This window comes from Fukomys damarensis, unplaced genomic scaffold, assembly GCF_012274545.1.
Source record: "Fukomys damarensis isolate Sample0158 unplaced genomic scaffold, DMR_v1.0_HiC HiC_scaffold_2, whole genome shotgun sequence".
NCBI classification, from domain to species: domain Eukaryota; kingdom Metazoa; phylum Chordata; class Mammalia; order Rodentia; family Bathyergidae; genus Fukomys; species Fukomys damarensis.
Genome location: NW_022900914.1, coordinates 16,677,510 through 16,694,509, shown reverse-complemented (window position 1 = coordinate 16,694,509; position 17,000 = coordinate 16,677,510). Strand labels below are relative to the sequence as shown.

At 45.5% G+C, this 17,000-nt stretch overlaps 1 protein-coding gene across 2 annotated transcripts in view; it reads right to left on the bottom strand.

The window, feature by feature from the left end:
• The window catches only part of Vit (vitrin), a 110,901-nt gene that overhangs the window by 44,213 nt on the left and 49,688 nt on the right, over positions 1-17,000 (bottom strand). For both annotated transcript variants that reach the window (XM_010611399.2, XM_033763519.1), the window contains exons 5-6: positions 12,615-12,748; positions 6,015-6,092 (exon numbers count right to left, since the gene is read on the bottom strand). In XM_010611399.2, coding sequence (XP_010609701.1) covers positions 6,015-6,092; positions 12,615-12,748 — 212 coding nt within the window. The remainder of the gene's footprint in view (positions 1-6,014; positions 6,093-12,614; positions 12,749-17,000) is intronic.

The following is a 17,000-nucleotide window of genomic DNA, read 5'->3' as shown; positions in this document are numbered from 1 at the left end:
TATACCGAACAAGAGTGGTGACAGTGGACATCCTTGTCTTGTTCCTGATTTTAGAGTGAAAGCCAAAAAAGATTATTTCTATGTATTTGATATATTTAATGTCATTATAAATTGTATTTTTAAAATTAAAAATAGATGAAAATGTCACTAAGAAAGAAAAAGAGAAACATTGAGAACATAAGTTTGAGTTAACTGAAAACTTACACCCTTTTCAAGTCTAGACATCCTTGGGTTAGAGGAAAATTTTTTGTTTAAAAAAAGTATACAAGTAAGATTGAGTTTGGGGCTGGCAATTAGGTCAGTGGCACCACACCCACCTTGAAAGTACAAGGTCCTGAGTTTGAGCTCTGGTATCCCTCCCTCCAAATTAGGCTTGGCATAATGTAATCCCAATGCTCTTGGGAGGCTGAGGCAAGAGGATTACCTTGAGCTCAAGGTTCAGCTTGGCTACACAGTGAGTTCAAGGCCAGCCCAAAGTATATAGTGAGACTTTGTCTCAGAAAACAAAAAACAAACTACAAACAAACCCCCAAAACATGGCATATTTTATGTTCTTTCCTATCGCATTAGTTTTCATGATTTACAGTAAGTATTTAAATAAATACATGTATGTCTCTATTTCCTGTGTGACCCTTTGTCACTTTGGAGTGAGAAGGAGCCGGTCATCTTGAGGTCTGATTACTCTGGAAGTATACGATGAAGTTAGGTTCATTTTAGGTGGAGAAAAGTCACAGAGAGTAGAACTTTGACAACATCCGGAGGAGGAAGGATTAATCCCCTCTTCTTTTTTATCCTGAGGAAAATGAGAGGACTGTAGAGCCTCAAACTGACACTCTTCCCACATAGTTCTGAGTGGCGATGTCTTCTCCTAGGTCTTCCGGGACTGGATATAGGACATCATTGATGTGGCCTAACGTAGTTGAGAGAGGACATAGCAGCCAAGGCGCTGGTGTTGTTTCCTTTCCAGTCTCATCACTTACTGGCTGAACGAGTGGGGCCAAGTGATCTTTGATGTTTGTGAGGGTTCATCAAGGCTGCGAAGGTGACTCACTGAAAATGGGCAGGGAGCTGCTGTGCAAAATCCCCGGGGGAGAAAGATGGAGGGCGGCGAGGTACTGAGCGTCAGCTGTCAGCCAGGCCCTCGTCAGCCTGCTGGGACTGTCTGGACACCCTCCTTCCTTCATAGCCCTGCGTCCTCTGCAAAGCTGCTTAACGGTGTTTTGGTTTACTCATTTTGATAGTTCTTTCACCTGTCAGAGCAGGAAACAATTTCCGAACAACCCACAAATAAGTGAGGAGCATCTGCGAGCTGCAGGGTCTGGGGATGCGATCTCAGGAGTGGTTGTCTGAAGCTGCAAGGGGCTGGGTGCAGGGAGAATGGGCTCCGAGGCACAAACTCCAACACCCAGAGGTGGATGCCAGGTCCGAGGAAACTCTCCACTGGGTGGAGGCTGCTCTGGGGGCCCTCTGCCCCCCCGTGTCTGCCTGCCCCAGAGGCGGTCTCGGCCTCTGTGCCCTCAGGATGTTCCTAGCCCAGGATTTGATTCTTTCCACCACTAACACAACCCACACCTCAGGGCTGAACACGAAGAAAGGAAATTTAATTTTCGTTGAGCATGGCCTCTACTCCCAGCAGCCACTTTGAAGCCTTCCTGTATATACTGTTCTCATCAGGGTGATCACAATCCAGGAAGTTGATTCAAGTATTCCTCTCTTTGAAATGGGGACCTGGTTTTCCAAGAGGCCCAGAAATGAGCTTGTGACCGCGTGCACACTAGGTGTATCAGGGTGCAGATTGGGATTAATGTGTATTTGATTCAAAATCCATGCTTTTTTTTCATGAAAAGGGAATCAAATAGAAGATAAGTCTTGAGTGGGTTCAGGGTTCCTGAATGTGGTTCCCAGCAGAGCTGGCTCAAGGTCTTGGGAGATCTTACCAAAGCGATCTTACTCCGAAGAGAGGGTGAGCTGGCTTGGTGGGGACAGACAGCCAGGGCGGGGGTGGCCTGGTGGTCACACTTACTGCAATAGCTTCAGCTTGACTTTCTTCCGGAGGGAGAGCCTTAGGTGCAGACAGCGGCAGCAAGGGGCTTTTCAGGGCACTGCTCAGCTGCCTCCAAACAGATTTATTTTCTCTTCTCTTGCAGTGATACCAGGGATGTGTTGTCCCCTTTGCGCACTCGTGCTCATGCGTGCATTCATGTGTGCGTGCGTGTGCGCGTGTGTGAGAGTGAATTTCTACACATCAACACTTACCCGTTTTTATTTACTTCCAAGTAGATGGAGGCACGAGCCAAAAAACAGCTGCTTGCCTCATGGCTGTTAACTGCCTGGAGAACAGCATTTAAATCTGACAGGGTCTGTTCTCAGCACGAGCTCCACAAAGCCGGTCAAGAAGACGTCTACTCTTCAAGTGAGACGATTTTCTGTGGAAATCACGTTGTGCTCCGGGGCGTGGTCATCCTAGCCTGGTTTACCCGTTCCCTCGCATTCTGGGAGAGACGAGGAGAGACCTACTCGTGCTCATGAGCACGCCGAGACCTGAGGGATCTCTGTCTCTTCTGCTGCACCCAATTTCTAAAGGAATTTAATCATTTAAGGGAAAGTACCAACAAGAGGACCACTCTTCTACAGTTTCGCTGGGATTTTTTATTTGCATTGTCGAAAACCTACTCCATGGTGGGCGTGTGATTTTAAAAGCAGAGGCTCCTCTATCTTGAAGCTGGGTGAGACCCCGAGTCTCCTTCTTAGGTTGAATGGCTATCGCTCAGCCCGGGTCTGGCTCAGAGGAGGGTCTCGGGGCACGGCTTCTGTGAGATGAATGAATGAACGGACGGTGCGCGTACTTCTTCTCACTCTGACAGTCATGAGTGATCTAGTCATAGGAGTGAGTAGAAATTCCTGGCAATACTGTCACAGAAGGTTGAGATGCTTTGGCAAAGGAGGCAAGTGACATCAGGAATGTTTGTATTTTAATTATGGCTTTTGGTAATTGATGAATTTACATAGCAGCAAATTTTTGAAAAGGTACTGTGGCCCACCTACACTCCTCCTGGGTGTCAGGGACACGGGCAGAGAGCAATGGCTCAAGTGAGTGGCCACAGGGCTGGGTAGGTGGAGAAGTTTTGGAAATGATCTCTTGTGGAGGACATGAAAACCAGATGGACTCTATAATCTAAGGTAACTCTTGGGAATGTTTCCTTTCCCCTGAATCCCTTTCCCCACAACCTTACCTTCTGTAAGGTGATACAATCAGTGGCTGAGTCCTGTTTCAGGCCACTAAAGACCGTACCCTCGGTTCAGGGTAAATCTCTCTACGCTCAGCTTCCTTATCTGGAGGACAGCAAGGTGCTGACACCACCACGGGGCATAGCAGAGCCGTGATAGGTATCTAAGGTCATCGGGGGCTATGTGGCCTCTTCCCACCGTTCAGATTCTGGCTGAAAACTGGAGCAGAAGGGCCTGATACCCCTTCTGAGAGAGGGTGGTATAGAAATGATGTAGGGCCCCTAAATGACACTCCTGACCGGCTAGATGCCTGACACGCCGGGTTTGTGTTCCCCAGAATGGAAGAATGAAGTATAGGGAAAAATGGAGGTTAGAGTAGGAAATATTTTATAGAGGAGAAAGATATAGCTCCTGAGAGGCAGAAGGGGGCCCAAAAGCGGGTTGTCAAAGACCCCATTTCTCAGGGGAAATTTTATAGAGCACGACCATGTGGGTACAACTTGGGTTACAGCTGTGATCAACCAATAAGATTATAAGTCCAGTCCCTTAGGTAAATTGATCCAATGGGGAAGCAGGTCACGTCACAAGTATACATGGAAGGAACAAAGAACTTTTTAGGAAGAGATGAGTCCGAGGGTCTTGGTTACCCACTGAGGTGACTGATGTCTAACTAGACTTTATTAGATCAGGTGTTACCACTTATCTGAGGCCTGGTCATTTTGTCTTTACCTTGAGGCCTGGCCTCCATAATGTGTTCTTACCTTTGTGTTGGCTCTCTGGAGGGCCCAGCCCTTGTGACTGCCTATACCATTTCCGTCTAGCTTAGCTGTCTGTAACAAGGGGAAGGGCTGCCGAGCTCCCCACGCAGGGACCACTTTAATACCCTCTGCAGTCCAGCTCGCCGCGCCCCAGCTAGTCGGCAAAGGGAGAGCACTAGTGAAGGGTGTTCAGCAGCCACATTCTGGGGAGTGAAGGGCTCAGCGTGCGAAGACACCCTGCTCTTCCCTCCTGTTTTGTCCTTCCTCAGGGAGGTGAAGGTGTCGCACTAGAGCCATTCAGCCAAACCCAGGGGCCTATGCGAGGCTGTGGGGAGATGGCCCCTGCCTTCTGCTGGTCTCCCCAAGGCCTGGTATCCACACAGCCAGACTGTGGAGTCTTCTAGGATCCTGGAAGTACTCTCCTCCCTCGGGGTAAAAAGGTGGGTGCTTGAGGTTGGAGGTTTGCTCGTCCATGGGGACGCTTTGTCCTAGGGATCTCTGGGAAGGGGAGGGGTGCAATTGGGGGGTCCCAGCCCGCAGCCCTCAGAAGCCAAAGGAGAATGGGGTGGGAAGAGGAAGGTAACTGCACCTCATCCCAGTGCTCTGAGGCCCAGAGGGAGCCCCAGCACTTCCCATGGCTCCCTGTGCAGGGACTGCCCAGTGGGCTGCTGGGCCCAGGGCTGAGGGTCCCACAGAAGGGGCTAGGAGAAAACTGAGCACTGTCTGCACGTATCCTCACACTTCACGTACTCAGAAATAATTACACGAACAGAGGCCACTGGGCTAGAGGAAATAAACGGCATCTACCACTTCAAGAGGTCCTCATCACCTATTGCTCTTCCCTGTGTCCCTACCACAAGAGGGCAGGTGATATCTCAGACACCGTCTGGAAGGCACCACCACCCGCTGCTAACTTGTGGCTGTGGGTGTGGGACAGCTGTGTCCTGGCAACTAAACACACACATCTAGATCACTGCACTCATTAAAAAGTCTTTAAAGATACAGAGAGATTGCTGAAGGCAAAAACAAACAAACAAACAAACATCCCTTATTTGTATGTCAAGGCTTGAAAGCAGACACTCTTTGTGTGCATTGATAGTGGCATAAGAAAAGCCAGCATAGGGGTTTAGAGAGGGGTTTCTGGACCCAGACTATGGGGTTGACTCTCCACTCTGCTACTTTCTACCTGTTTGGCAATGGGAAATAACTTAGGGCTAAGGACAGTGCGTGTTGTTGGCAGTCAGGGTGATTACGATGATCAGGGTCTTGGAACAGCACCTGGCACATAGCAAATGCTCCATAAATGCTAGCTCCTTCTTCAATCACAGTCCCCTTACACTCATGAGAACAATCTGAGGTATACCAGCTAGCCCGGCAAGCTCCAGGAAGCAAATACCAAATCCTGCGAGAAAGCAAACAGCTCACAGCTTCTCTGTGACTGGGAATTCGAAGGACCTCCCAAGACAATAATGCGTGGCCTAGTCCTTGGGTCAATACAGAAACCTGAAAAGAGAACATTTCTTGGCCCAAGGTCTACCTGTGCCCCCGCTGGTGGCTCACATGGGAGCTGGGTGGGTACAACCCCGCAGACTGGTATATTTTGGTCTGGATGACTTGCATTAGCTGCTTGCTGTGCTCACGTAAGCTATGTTTCCCCCCTTCCGTTCATTTCTAAGATCCAACCTTTTTTCCTTTTATTTGCCAGGGAACATTTCCAGACAGAATGCCCTGTCATCGTTTAAAGTAACAATAGGATACATTTCAAGGCAACAGTCATTCTAAATGAAAATGACACAAATATAGAGACAGTTTCAGATGGCGAAAACAAAACCATAAAGCCGTCATTCCTTAGCCACAGTTGTGTGGTCCCATCGGTCTCTCTGCTTCATTCTCCCATCCATTAAAACATTCCCAGAGTCAGTGGGGCTTGACCGGTGAACATGTTAACTTCTACACTAACTCCTAAAACACGGTATTTCGTGTTTACCAACTCAGAAGGTTTGGATTAAATCATATATGAACACTTGCCTGCTTTGGTAGCCGGAGTTTTGGATGATGAATATATAAGAGCCGTTGGATAGGTCACACCTTTTTTGGGCTTGCTTTCTGCAAAAGAGAGGGAGAAAAGGAGATTTGTTCCTAGAGCTGGAGATTTTAGATGGCCCTGTACTGATAAGATGATTCACTCCTTTCAATTTATCTCTCTCGAGTTCAATAAAATCAGACTCCTTTGGAATGAGTTGTTGACTACAATAAGAAAGTCAAGGCTTGTAGGTAGATGTTTTCCCAGAGAGCCTGTGTTTTATTAATATTTGAATGGAAATGATAAAATCTCCCTGACTCTGAGCCCTGGAACATTAGCAGCCCTATTTCACTCCTGTGGCTTTGAATGTTTAACGGCTGCAGTAGCTGAACCCGAAATTTCTGTGCCCTCTGGTAGGTGACAGAGTTCCCAGGCAGGCCTTGTTATGTGAGCATGGCTCCAGGTCGCTGCCAGAGATCCGTCTGAATTCTACAGCAGCAGAGAAGCCTGGAAGTAGTCTCAGAGCCATCAGCATGAAAAATAACCACTCGTAGCTGGGACTGGTGGTGCACGCCCGTGATCCCAGCACTTGGGAGGTTGAGATAAGAGGACCACTGCAAGTTTAAGGCCAGCCTGGACTACACCGCAAGATCTTATCTCAAAAAAAAAAAAATAAATAAATAAAGAAAAGAAAAAGAAAATACCTTGAGAGAGGCTTTCGATGTAGGCAAGGAGGAGGAACAGTAATGTCTACCAAGAAAACTGCGGCGGCATAAAAAGTAGAGAGGCAGTGAGTGAAGCTGGATAAGCAGGCACCTAGGCTGGCAGGATGGCAAATTGCTTGAGAAAGTGGCTGCCAGTGAAGTTGTCTGACCGGAAGACATGCCTTAAATTCCACTGTAGGAACCGCTGTCCCTAATTAAAGGGCAAGGGCCTGTGGAAAGTAGCAAGTGCCCTAAAGGCAAAAAATTGTCTCCGTTGGGAGCCGTTATATTTCCAGGGCCTCACAAGCATCTGGCTCACGTTCTCCAGTTTTTACATGGAATGATGAAAGCCTTCAGCCCTCAAGCGGTGGGGACACGGTTAGAGGATGGACTGCTGAGGAGCTGGGGAGGCTGTCCATGGAGGGTGTGTGGGGGATCTACAAACATCCTATGGACACAAGGGTTGTAGGGTCTGGGAAAGGACTGGGACTGCGGTAAGAAAAGCTAGGTTTCACTTCCTGTTTTATCTTTAATTGGTTGCTGCAGTCTCCAAGACCTATTTTCTTCAATCAGAAAAGTAACGACAGGGCCTCTACCTACTACAAAAAGTAATGGGAATTTGATGGGAAAAGAATATTTTGGAATTCTCTACCTATCTCTATCTGTCTGTCTTTCTACGTATCATCAGAGGTGGGATCAAAATAAACATGAATATTTAAAATGGTTATAGTAAAAGACACATGGCCATTAAGCCTCTTTTGAACACTCCTGCTCACTTCAAACGCACTTACTTCGTTATTCTTGTCACTCTTTGAAGCAGGGCTGGAAGTCCTGTTCATAGTGTCTTTACAATGTGTGATCAAAAGTATGGTGAACGCAAGTGTCCTCCAGTGGAAAGGCAGGCTTGTAAGACCAGTACAGAGTGTCCTCGCCCACCCTGTTCACCGGATCTATCACTGTGCGACCTGTGGCTCTTCCCCAAAGTCAAAATGAAAGGTAAACACTACCATATGAAGGACATGGAGGCAGTCACCACAAAAAGATTAAAGACCCCAAACTGGACTCCAGAACGGCTTCAGAAAATGGCAAGAATGATGGGGTCAGTGTGTTTGAAGCAAGGGCCAGTATTTCGGACGGGGTTATTCCAGTGTGCTTTTTAGTGCAAGAACCTGGATAAATGTTCACTGTACTTTTTGATCACACCTCATATATCCATAAAGATGCAAAAATTTAAGGTGTCTTCAAGTATGATCTACAAATGCCACTCAAAGACAAAATTAGGCAAAATGATAAAGAAGTTGTGGTTTTTCTATAAAATGGAATATTACTCAGCCATAAAGAGCGAGAGAATAGATTCATTCATAGGAAAATGGATACATATTGAAGATATACTCCTAAGTGAAATAAATAAGTCCCACATGTGTAAATACCAAATAGTTTCCCTGGTGTGAATATTCTGCAACAATGCATAAGATTCTACTAAGATTACTGACATTTAGAAATGGGAGGAAAGGAGCTAAAGGTGTAGGGAAGGTGTGATACGTAGGGGAAGAACAAAAAGGGAAAAGAAAAAAATGTGAGAGAATGAAAAGATGAAAATAAAGTGTTTGTAGATGGGGAGGGGAGGAGGGGGTGAAGGGAGGGCAGAGGTAAGGGGAAAAAATGAGAATCAAGACTTGCCATGTAAAGGTACATGATCCCAACAATGAATGTAACTGTACTGTATCCCTAAATGTACCAATAAACTCAATAAAAAAAAAAAAAAGAAGTACAAAATTAGGCAAAATGTTTGGGCTTGTTGGTGTTAGTTACTCCAGCTCTCACGCTAGGGACTAAGCTCTCAGACAAGTGCAGGCCCACTCTGGATAGACACTGATAGAGGCCGTTTCTGCGCCAAGAGAGCCCCATGGCTGGGGATCACACTTAGTGAACAGAAAAGGGGGAAGAAACACCATCTCCTTCTACTTCATATTCTTCTCCCAATTTAAACCCAATAGTTCCCTCTGTTCCTATTCCAAATTAAAAGGAGCATGAGCTCAGTTTAATGAAGTGTGGATCAAAGCACCCTGGGGCAGTACTAGGGGTCCCCCACCACCCTCACACCCTGGACTGTCCAGTGATCATATGACCAGAAAGGCACATTGATCTCCACCCATTCATCCCCGGGTCCCCAACACAGGTTAACTGAAGGGGCACAGTGACCTGTAAAAATCAGAAATAAAAACCTAGGGAAAGGTCATGGAGTCATTCTAGCCTTCAGGAGAGGATTCTGATACGATCCTGTTAGACTTGCTGGCCGAGAACCCCGGAATAATGGAGTGTTCCTTGGCCACAGCCCCATGAGGCAGTCTGCTAGCTCATCTCTTCAGAGGGGGCTCCCAGCCACTGCAGAAGCACAAATGTTTATTGTCATTGGCAAAAAACATTTTCAGTCAAATGTCCCTAGGTAAAATGAGGGGAGATGGCAGTTTGGACTTACAGGAAATAATCTCAGCAGATTGGTTTTAATTTTAAAAACCCAAAACATATCTGCTGTCATGGAATTAATCTTTTTTTTTTTTTAAGATTTATTGAAACTAGCTGGGTGTGGTGGTGCACGCCTGTAATCCCAGCACTTGGGAGGATGAGGCAGGAGGATTACTGTGAGTTCGAGACCAGCCTGGGCTACATAGTGAGTTCCAGGTCAGTCAACTACATAGTCAGCACTTGGGAGGATGAGGCAGGAGGATTACTGTGAGTTCGAGACCAGCCTGGGCTACATAGTGAGTTCCAGGTCAGTCTCAACTACATAGAGAGACCCTGTCTCAAAAAAAAAAAAAATATTTATTGAAACTTTGGCGGAATGCTTGGATTGCACACTGAGCCCTTGAGGTTGAAATGCTCTTGGTTAGCCAGGAGTTGCTTCGTAAAAAGCTACATGGGGATTATCTTTCTAGCTCAACATATTTGCATTCTAGACACTAGCATTTTCACGTAGCTGTGTTCTGAGTTCTTTGTTACAGGGCAAAGAGAGCTGCAGAACTGTGGTCAGTGCCCTTCCATCATCTGATGAAGAAACAAATCTAACTAGAGCGCAGCCTTTGGGTAGACCAAAGGAAACAGGGATTGTTCACTTTAAGAAGAATCCTCAAAGGTCTGTCTGTAGTTTTAGTACGACTCTGATGGACGGAGGATAGTAGAGGTTGGGGCTGAGGCCTAACTGTGCCAGAGAACCACCCAGATTGGAAAACCCTCTATGGTAGAAGACATTTTCTCTGCTTTCCATAGCTATCTGCCCAAAGCCTTGGGTATCTAGTCTTGGTGGGAGGCCAAGAAGTTTTGTTAGAATCTACTTTAAAGTTCCTTGGAAGCTCCTTAGAGAATATGGGGCATTCAGGTTCCAGGGAATGGAAGTTCAAGGTGGGCAGAGGACACAAACTTTATTGTAGACCTGTCAAAGCCTGAAGGGGTCCCACCGGCCAGGCTCAGATCTGAGGACCAACAACGGGAATGAGGCCATGGTAATAACAGATTATACTTTAAAAGACAACCCACTAGTCCACGGACCACATTTAAAAACTTACAGGTGGGCGAAAGAAAACTCTTCTTTATGTAGGAACGAGAGCTGCTGGAATGGGGAAGGAAGGCATAATTAGGGGAAAATTATAATTTTACAATTCAACCCTCTGTTTTTGTGGGTTCCAAATCTGTCGATTCAACTAACTCCAGATTGAAAATATTCAGAAGAAATTATGTCTGTACGGAAAATGTACATTTTTTGGGTCAGTACAGTTAACAATTATTTATATAACCTTTCGATTATGTTGGGCATTATAAGCAATTGAGAGATGAAAGTATAGGAGAGGATTATAAAGATTCCATGCAAGCATCGCATTTTGCATTAGAGACTTGAACACCCTGCAGATTTTAGTATCCAAGGAGGTTCTGGGCCAGTCTCTCATGATTCTGATGGGCTAGTACTCACGTAATACTTGCCACCACTAAGATGAGCAATGGCTGTTAAACATGTTAAGTGAAGTTTACGGGGAACAAGTTATTCTTGTGTTGTGAAGTGTCATCCTACAGATTACTCATTAATTACAAGTATCCTCACCCTGAGAAATAGGGGAAAGTATCCAAGTAACCAAATGTTTAGTATCACCAACAATGAGACAAGCTATTTTATGCCTCATGGTATGGCCACTGTGGTATAACACGATATATGTGCTATGATAGTACCTGTTCTTTTCAAAATACTTACTCAGAAGGGACAAAATGGGCATATTTTTTGGTTCAGATCGTAAGAAATAGCACCAGACAACTGTCCTGGGCATTAAAGATATCAGAGCCATTTGTGATCAAAAGAGGTAGCGTAGTGGGGAATTAAAAGAGACTAAATAGATATGACAACTAAAATGCAATTTATAATCTTTGATCAGATTGTGGCTCAAACAAGAAGAAAAAGAGGACATTATTACAAAGAATATTTTGGAATATGTGGGACACTGGAGGATTGAATTTAGGGACACTCTACCACTGAGCTACATCCTCAGCCCTTTCTATTTAAAAATTTTTGTTTGTTTGTTGAGACAGGGTCTCTATGTAGTTCAGGCTGGCCTTGGACTCATTATAGCCCAGGCTGGCCTTGAACTCATGGCAATCCTCCTGACTCAGCCTCCCAAGTGCTGGAATTACAGGCACATGCCACTGTGCCCAGCATATTTTTTAAAATTTTAAATCAAATTTTGAGACAGAGTCTCACTAAGATACCCAGATGATACTCAAACTTGCAATTCTCCTGCTTTACCCTCCTTACTCTTTATTAGACAGTATTCCTGTATTGATGTTAACTGTTAGGTGCAGTATTAGTATTGCTGTTACTTAGGGAAATGCTCATGTGCCTACAGGATGTGTGCCGAAGTTTTTAGATATAAAGTGTCATGGTGCACACAGCTTCCTTTCCTATGGTTCAGAGGAGAGTTTAGTAGATGATAGATAGGTAGGTAAAACAGATGTGACAAAATTTAACAATTAGTGAATCTAGATGTGAGAAACAAGGATGTTCATCAAACTGTTCTTTAATTTTTATGCAAATATAAAAATTTCAGAACGTAAGATTGGGCTGGAGAAAGTCACAGAAACAGAAGGATGAGGCCAGGGATTTTGCTCAGTGGTTCCACCGCCGGCCCTTGCAAGTGCAAGTGCAAGGACCCGAGTTCGATCCCCGAACCCCCCCCAAAACAAAAACAAAAACAACAGAAACAGAAGGAGGTGGGAAAGAGGGTCGTGATAGTATAAAAATATCGGGTTATCTTTTAATTGTGAAGTCATACCACGGTGGCCTTAGATGAATGATGCTATCTTTTTGAAAGGGGTGGAGGAAGACTGACCATAGTGAGTAAAGACGAAAATGATGGTCTACAAAAACTCTTACAAAGCTAGACCAGGAAAAACGATCAGATCGTGAAGCAATTAAACAAAAATTGAAAATGGCTAAAGTAAAATTGTGGCTCAGTTCTGTAGGATTTTTCTCAGCTATTAATTTACCAGGAACATCAGTGGAGGACCAAGAACATCTGGACATGGGGCACGTTTGGTCTAGCGAAAGGACTAGTTAAAAACCCAAGTTATTAAATTTAATTATTTTTATCCAAAGGTTGATTGTATTTATAGGTAGCCACAGTGTCTTTGAAATAATCCATTGGAGCCTTTTAATATTTTCAGAGTTGACTTTGTAGTGATTTACCATGTAATCACATTCACTGTTTCATGACCCTAATTATCAGAATTAATGCTTCACGTTTTTATGAAATAAAGTGGGACATAAATAAAAACTAACAGTACCCTCAAAGAGCACGCTTCACCCTGGGAGATCTCCCAGGCACCTGCGCATGGGCAGCCTTTCTCGGTGAGCAGCCGTACCTGAGACAATGAAGGATTCTCTCCATCGTGGTAGAGACACCGACTGGACGCCGTTGGAGTAACTGCCTTTGTAACTGGACTGTCCAGCCACTTTCTGAACAAGTATCTTCCCTCCTGAATTATCGAGCACACCACTGTGAGAAGAAAAAGAGTCTTGAAGAAAGTTCAGAGAGACTGCTTGAGGCCCACAGGCCATCAAACCAGCCTCCACCTTTATTCAAACGCAGGGAGGCGCCGAGGTGGAAGAGGGTTACCCCCAAGAATAGGGCCCCCCTCACTCAGCCTGGCCTCCGCCCTCCTCAGATCCTTTCCTTCTTACAAGCCCCGATTGTGAGTCAGTCTCTGCCATCGTGCCTTAGACTTCTATTTCCCTGGCTTTCTCCTCTCCAGCCCCCGTGTTGCCCCGGCTGGCCTTGAACTCCTGACCCCAAGTGACCCCCGTACCGGGACTACAAGCATGTGCTTTCCCCTGGCTCTTCTCCTTCTTCCTCTTCCCCCCTCCCCTTCTCCCTCCTCCTCTCCCCCTTTTAATAGTTATTAATGCATGCGTATCCATCCTGCAAAGTCATGGCTTTCACCGTGTTCATATGCCGAGTGCTGACCGTTACCCACCTTCCCACTGCCCCTCCTCACCCCCTGCTCTCCTTCCTCTTCCCGATCAGTCCCTCCTCTATTGCCTTATCATCTTTTTTCTCTCTAGATTCCACATATGAGAAAAAACACGTGATACTCGTCTTTCTGAGTCTGGCTTATTTCAGATGATGGCTCGTTCCACCCATTTTCCTGCAATTATATATATTTATAGATAATATTTTATACAATATTTTTTATATTTTTATATTTATTTATATAGTATACGATGTAACATCATATTCACATACAATATATAACACATCAATATATTATTTTATAGTATACAATAACACATTAGAATTAATATTATACAGTAAATACATATTAAATTATATATACTATTATATATCAATGTGTAAAATGTAGGCCGGGTGTGGTGGCACACGCCTGTAATCCCAGCACTCGGGAGGCTGAGGCAGCAGGATCGCTGTGAGTTCGAGACCAGCCTGGGCTACATAGTGAGTTCCAGGTCAGTCTCAACTACGTAGTGAGACCCTGTCTCAAAAAAAAAAATGTACAGTGTATAATATATATATTACATTTTCTTTGTCCATTAATCTCTTGTTGGGCATCTAGGCTGACTCAAAAAGTAACCCTAGAACTGCCATAAGACCCAGTTGTCCACTCCTGTGTATGTACTCAGAGGAATCAGTCAGCACACAGTAGGCACCTGCGTACCCTTGTTTACTGTGGTGCTGCTACTCCCAGCAGCCAAGATGTGGACTCAGCCCACTGCTTCTGTAAGCAGAACTTTTTTCTCTGACATTTTCCAATGTTTGTGATGTTGCAGTTATTTAAAATAATCCAGTTGTTTAAAAGGGTGGTGTGAGATACTTTGAACTCTTTGTTTTACTTTGGGCCAGTGTTGGAAGATGTATAGATAAATTAAGCATATTAAAAAAGAGTCTCCAGGGTAGGGGATGCAGCTAAGCAGAAGAGCATTTTTCTAGCATTCAGGAGATGTTGGCTTCAATACCCAGTGCTGCAAAGAGAAGAAAGGGATGGGAGGAGGGAGGAGAGAGGTCGAGAGAGAGCGGGAGAGAGAGAGAGAGAGAGAGAGAGAGAGAGAGCCCCCAAAGACTGGCAGCTGTTTCTTTACTCTCTAGGATTGTGTCAGGCAAAGTCCTAATGTAAAAGTGATGGATGCATCATGTTTTTCCTTCTCTCTAAGGCAGAGGGCCATTCCAGTTCCTATGTAGCACTTTTCTGCTGTCATTTCCTTGTCCCAGAGCCTAACGTGGCGCCTTTGGGTATCTGTGATTTATGGGACAGGGAATAAAAAAGAACGTGGGCATGTTCCCATCAACACTGTCTTCCCTCCCAGAATGAGAGTCGCCATTTCCTGCCTTCCTACCTTTGTGGAGAGTTGACAGTGTTCAGCACTCACTTCCCAATAGCCCAGAAGGAAAGAAAATGATAACGATACTGACAATACAAAGCATTTAACTGCTTTCAAATCACCTCACATATAGCAATTCCCTGGGATCTCCCGGCAGACCTCTGAGACCTGGAGTAGAGGGAATGCTGTTATTCCCATTCCATAGAAACAGGCTGTTCCTGTGAGCGGTTCATTCCAGATTTTATCCCTAGTGAATTACAAGCGAGATCTGAACGCAGATCTACTGACCTCCAATTGGGGGCTTGTTCTCTTGGTCACGGTAACCTCTCCGGGCTCAAGAGCTGAGACCTCCCAGGCCAGCCAACTCCTCCCTCCCCGGAGTCTCCACTGTCCTCTCACCACCACAAGTCCCCTTTCCCCCAGCCACAGTCAGGCCTTTGTGGGGCACCTGTTCCCGGCACCTCCTTCCTGCACGGCTGCTGCCCCTGCCACTCCCGGCCCCGTCCTATCTTGTGCTACTTCCTAAAAGTTCCTCAAATTAATTTTGTCTCTCAGCTAAATAGGAAATTTTCTCATGGAAAGGACAGTGCCTTAGGCTTCCATGGAAAAAACCCTGCCGGTGTGCTTGGTTGGGAACTGGTTGTTAAGCTTTCTGGATTTTGAGAGCTGGTTGCCTTGACATTGGTACCTTGAAATCAGCCATGGTGAGAGCATTTATGACAATGGAAATCGGCGAATCAGTCCTGTCCCTTCCTGCCGCTTTTGGAGAGGTGGTTAGTAAGCATTTATCAGTATATTGCTGGCTTAGGCTGAAAATTCTAATTATTAAGAAAAAATGACACCATGCTCTCTTTAGTTATAATTAATGAGACAAAGGAGATAACAATTACACCTTTGTTTTTCTCCAGAGAAATTCTTCTGCCCTTGGGCTTACACCCCTGTCCCGAGAGGTGCTCTTTGAGGATCTATATGTTTACATGCGTGCTCAGGTGTAGGAGCCAGAAGCCAGAGGGTTAAAGCCCCAGACTCTGAATGGTATAGACAGAGAATGATTGCATTGTCATGAGATTTTCTTTGGGGGCAGCAAATGAAGCCTCATCTTCACTGGACTAACTGATGAGGTGACTGTTTCCAAGCAGAGAGACTTGACCAGCATAGCAGATGCTGGAGAGAGAGACAGCAGGGAAGAGGCTGTGGTTTCCCCTGGGAGCAGATGGAGGCCATGGGATTTTGACTGGGACTTTGAGTGTATTCGTGTCCTCTGAAAGAACAGCACACATTTTCCTTCTTTGTGTTCCTCAGATGCTCTGCATGGCTCTGTGAGAGACCTCAGTGGTAGCCTCCTTGTGGGCCCTGGTACTCGACAGGTTAAGGGTCAGCTCCTTGACTCAGAGAGAAGGGACAGGAAACCACTGAATCAGGCGCTGAAGGCCTGCTATTCTCAGGGTGGGCATCTGAGAAATCAGCAGGAAGGGTGCTCATTGTGGAGATGGCCTCTTCATGGCTGCATCGCAGAGAAAGCTCTGTTTTCTCAGCACTTGGCCCCGTTTTAAATACAGTGATCAGTTTAGGGTAAGGCTGAGCCAAAATACGATTCCTCAGCTATGTCCATTTTCCATTTGGTCTGAAGGAATCAGGGGATGGCTTGTAAGAAGACATCCAAGCATGAAATAGTTTGTATATGATTACTGAAACCTTTGATTCAAAATAACCTGAATGTGTAAGCCACAGTTTCTCTCTTCTTTCTCCAGTTCCGACTGTGGGGGATTCTGGCAGGACAGTGACTGTAAAATCGCAATATACTTTCTACTCTTTGTGTCTTAAATACTGCCTCCTGAACAGACTTGCTCCATTCATGAGAAAGCTAATTGCATCCAAACTGCTCTTTTCTCCTAAGACTTCTATTCATCCTCCCCAAGGATAGTGATACCATTTTCCAAATAATTTTTCCACTCTCTCTGTCACCAGTCCAGGAAGCCACAGTGGCCCTCAGCTGCTCAAACAGCCTATGCTGTTTCTGAAGCATTCAAGCTTTTCTCCTCCACTCTCATCCCTAGTCTCCCCACCGTGTTCCTATACTTTGCCCCACATGGGGGATTGCAGAGCCCTGGTCCAGTGAATGCCATTCTTAGTTTCCTTCCCAGGACTGCTTCTGTCCTGCGTACAACCTTGTCCAACTCTTAAGGTCTACACCCTCTCCAGTCCTCACTCAGCACACAAAGCAGTGCAGGGCCTTCCCAATTCGTGGGTAAATGTGTTATTTGAGCTATGGGCTGGAAGTCAGGGGACACAAGTTCTAATCTTCACCATGTAACTAACTAGCAGTTTAACTAGCTCCTCTGTGCCTAAATTCTTCCTCTGTGAAGTCTCACAGGATTGAGATGAATTCAAGAGAGCATCATTGTATAAAGGAG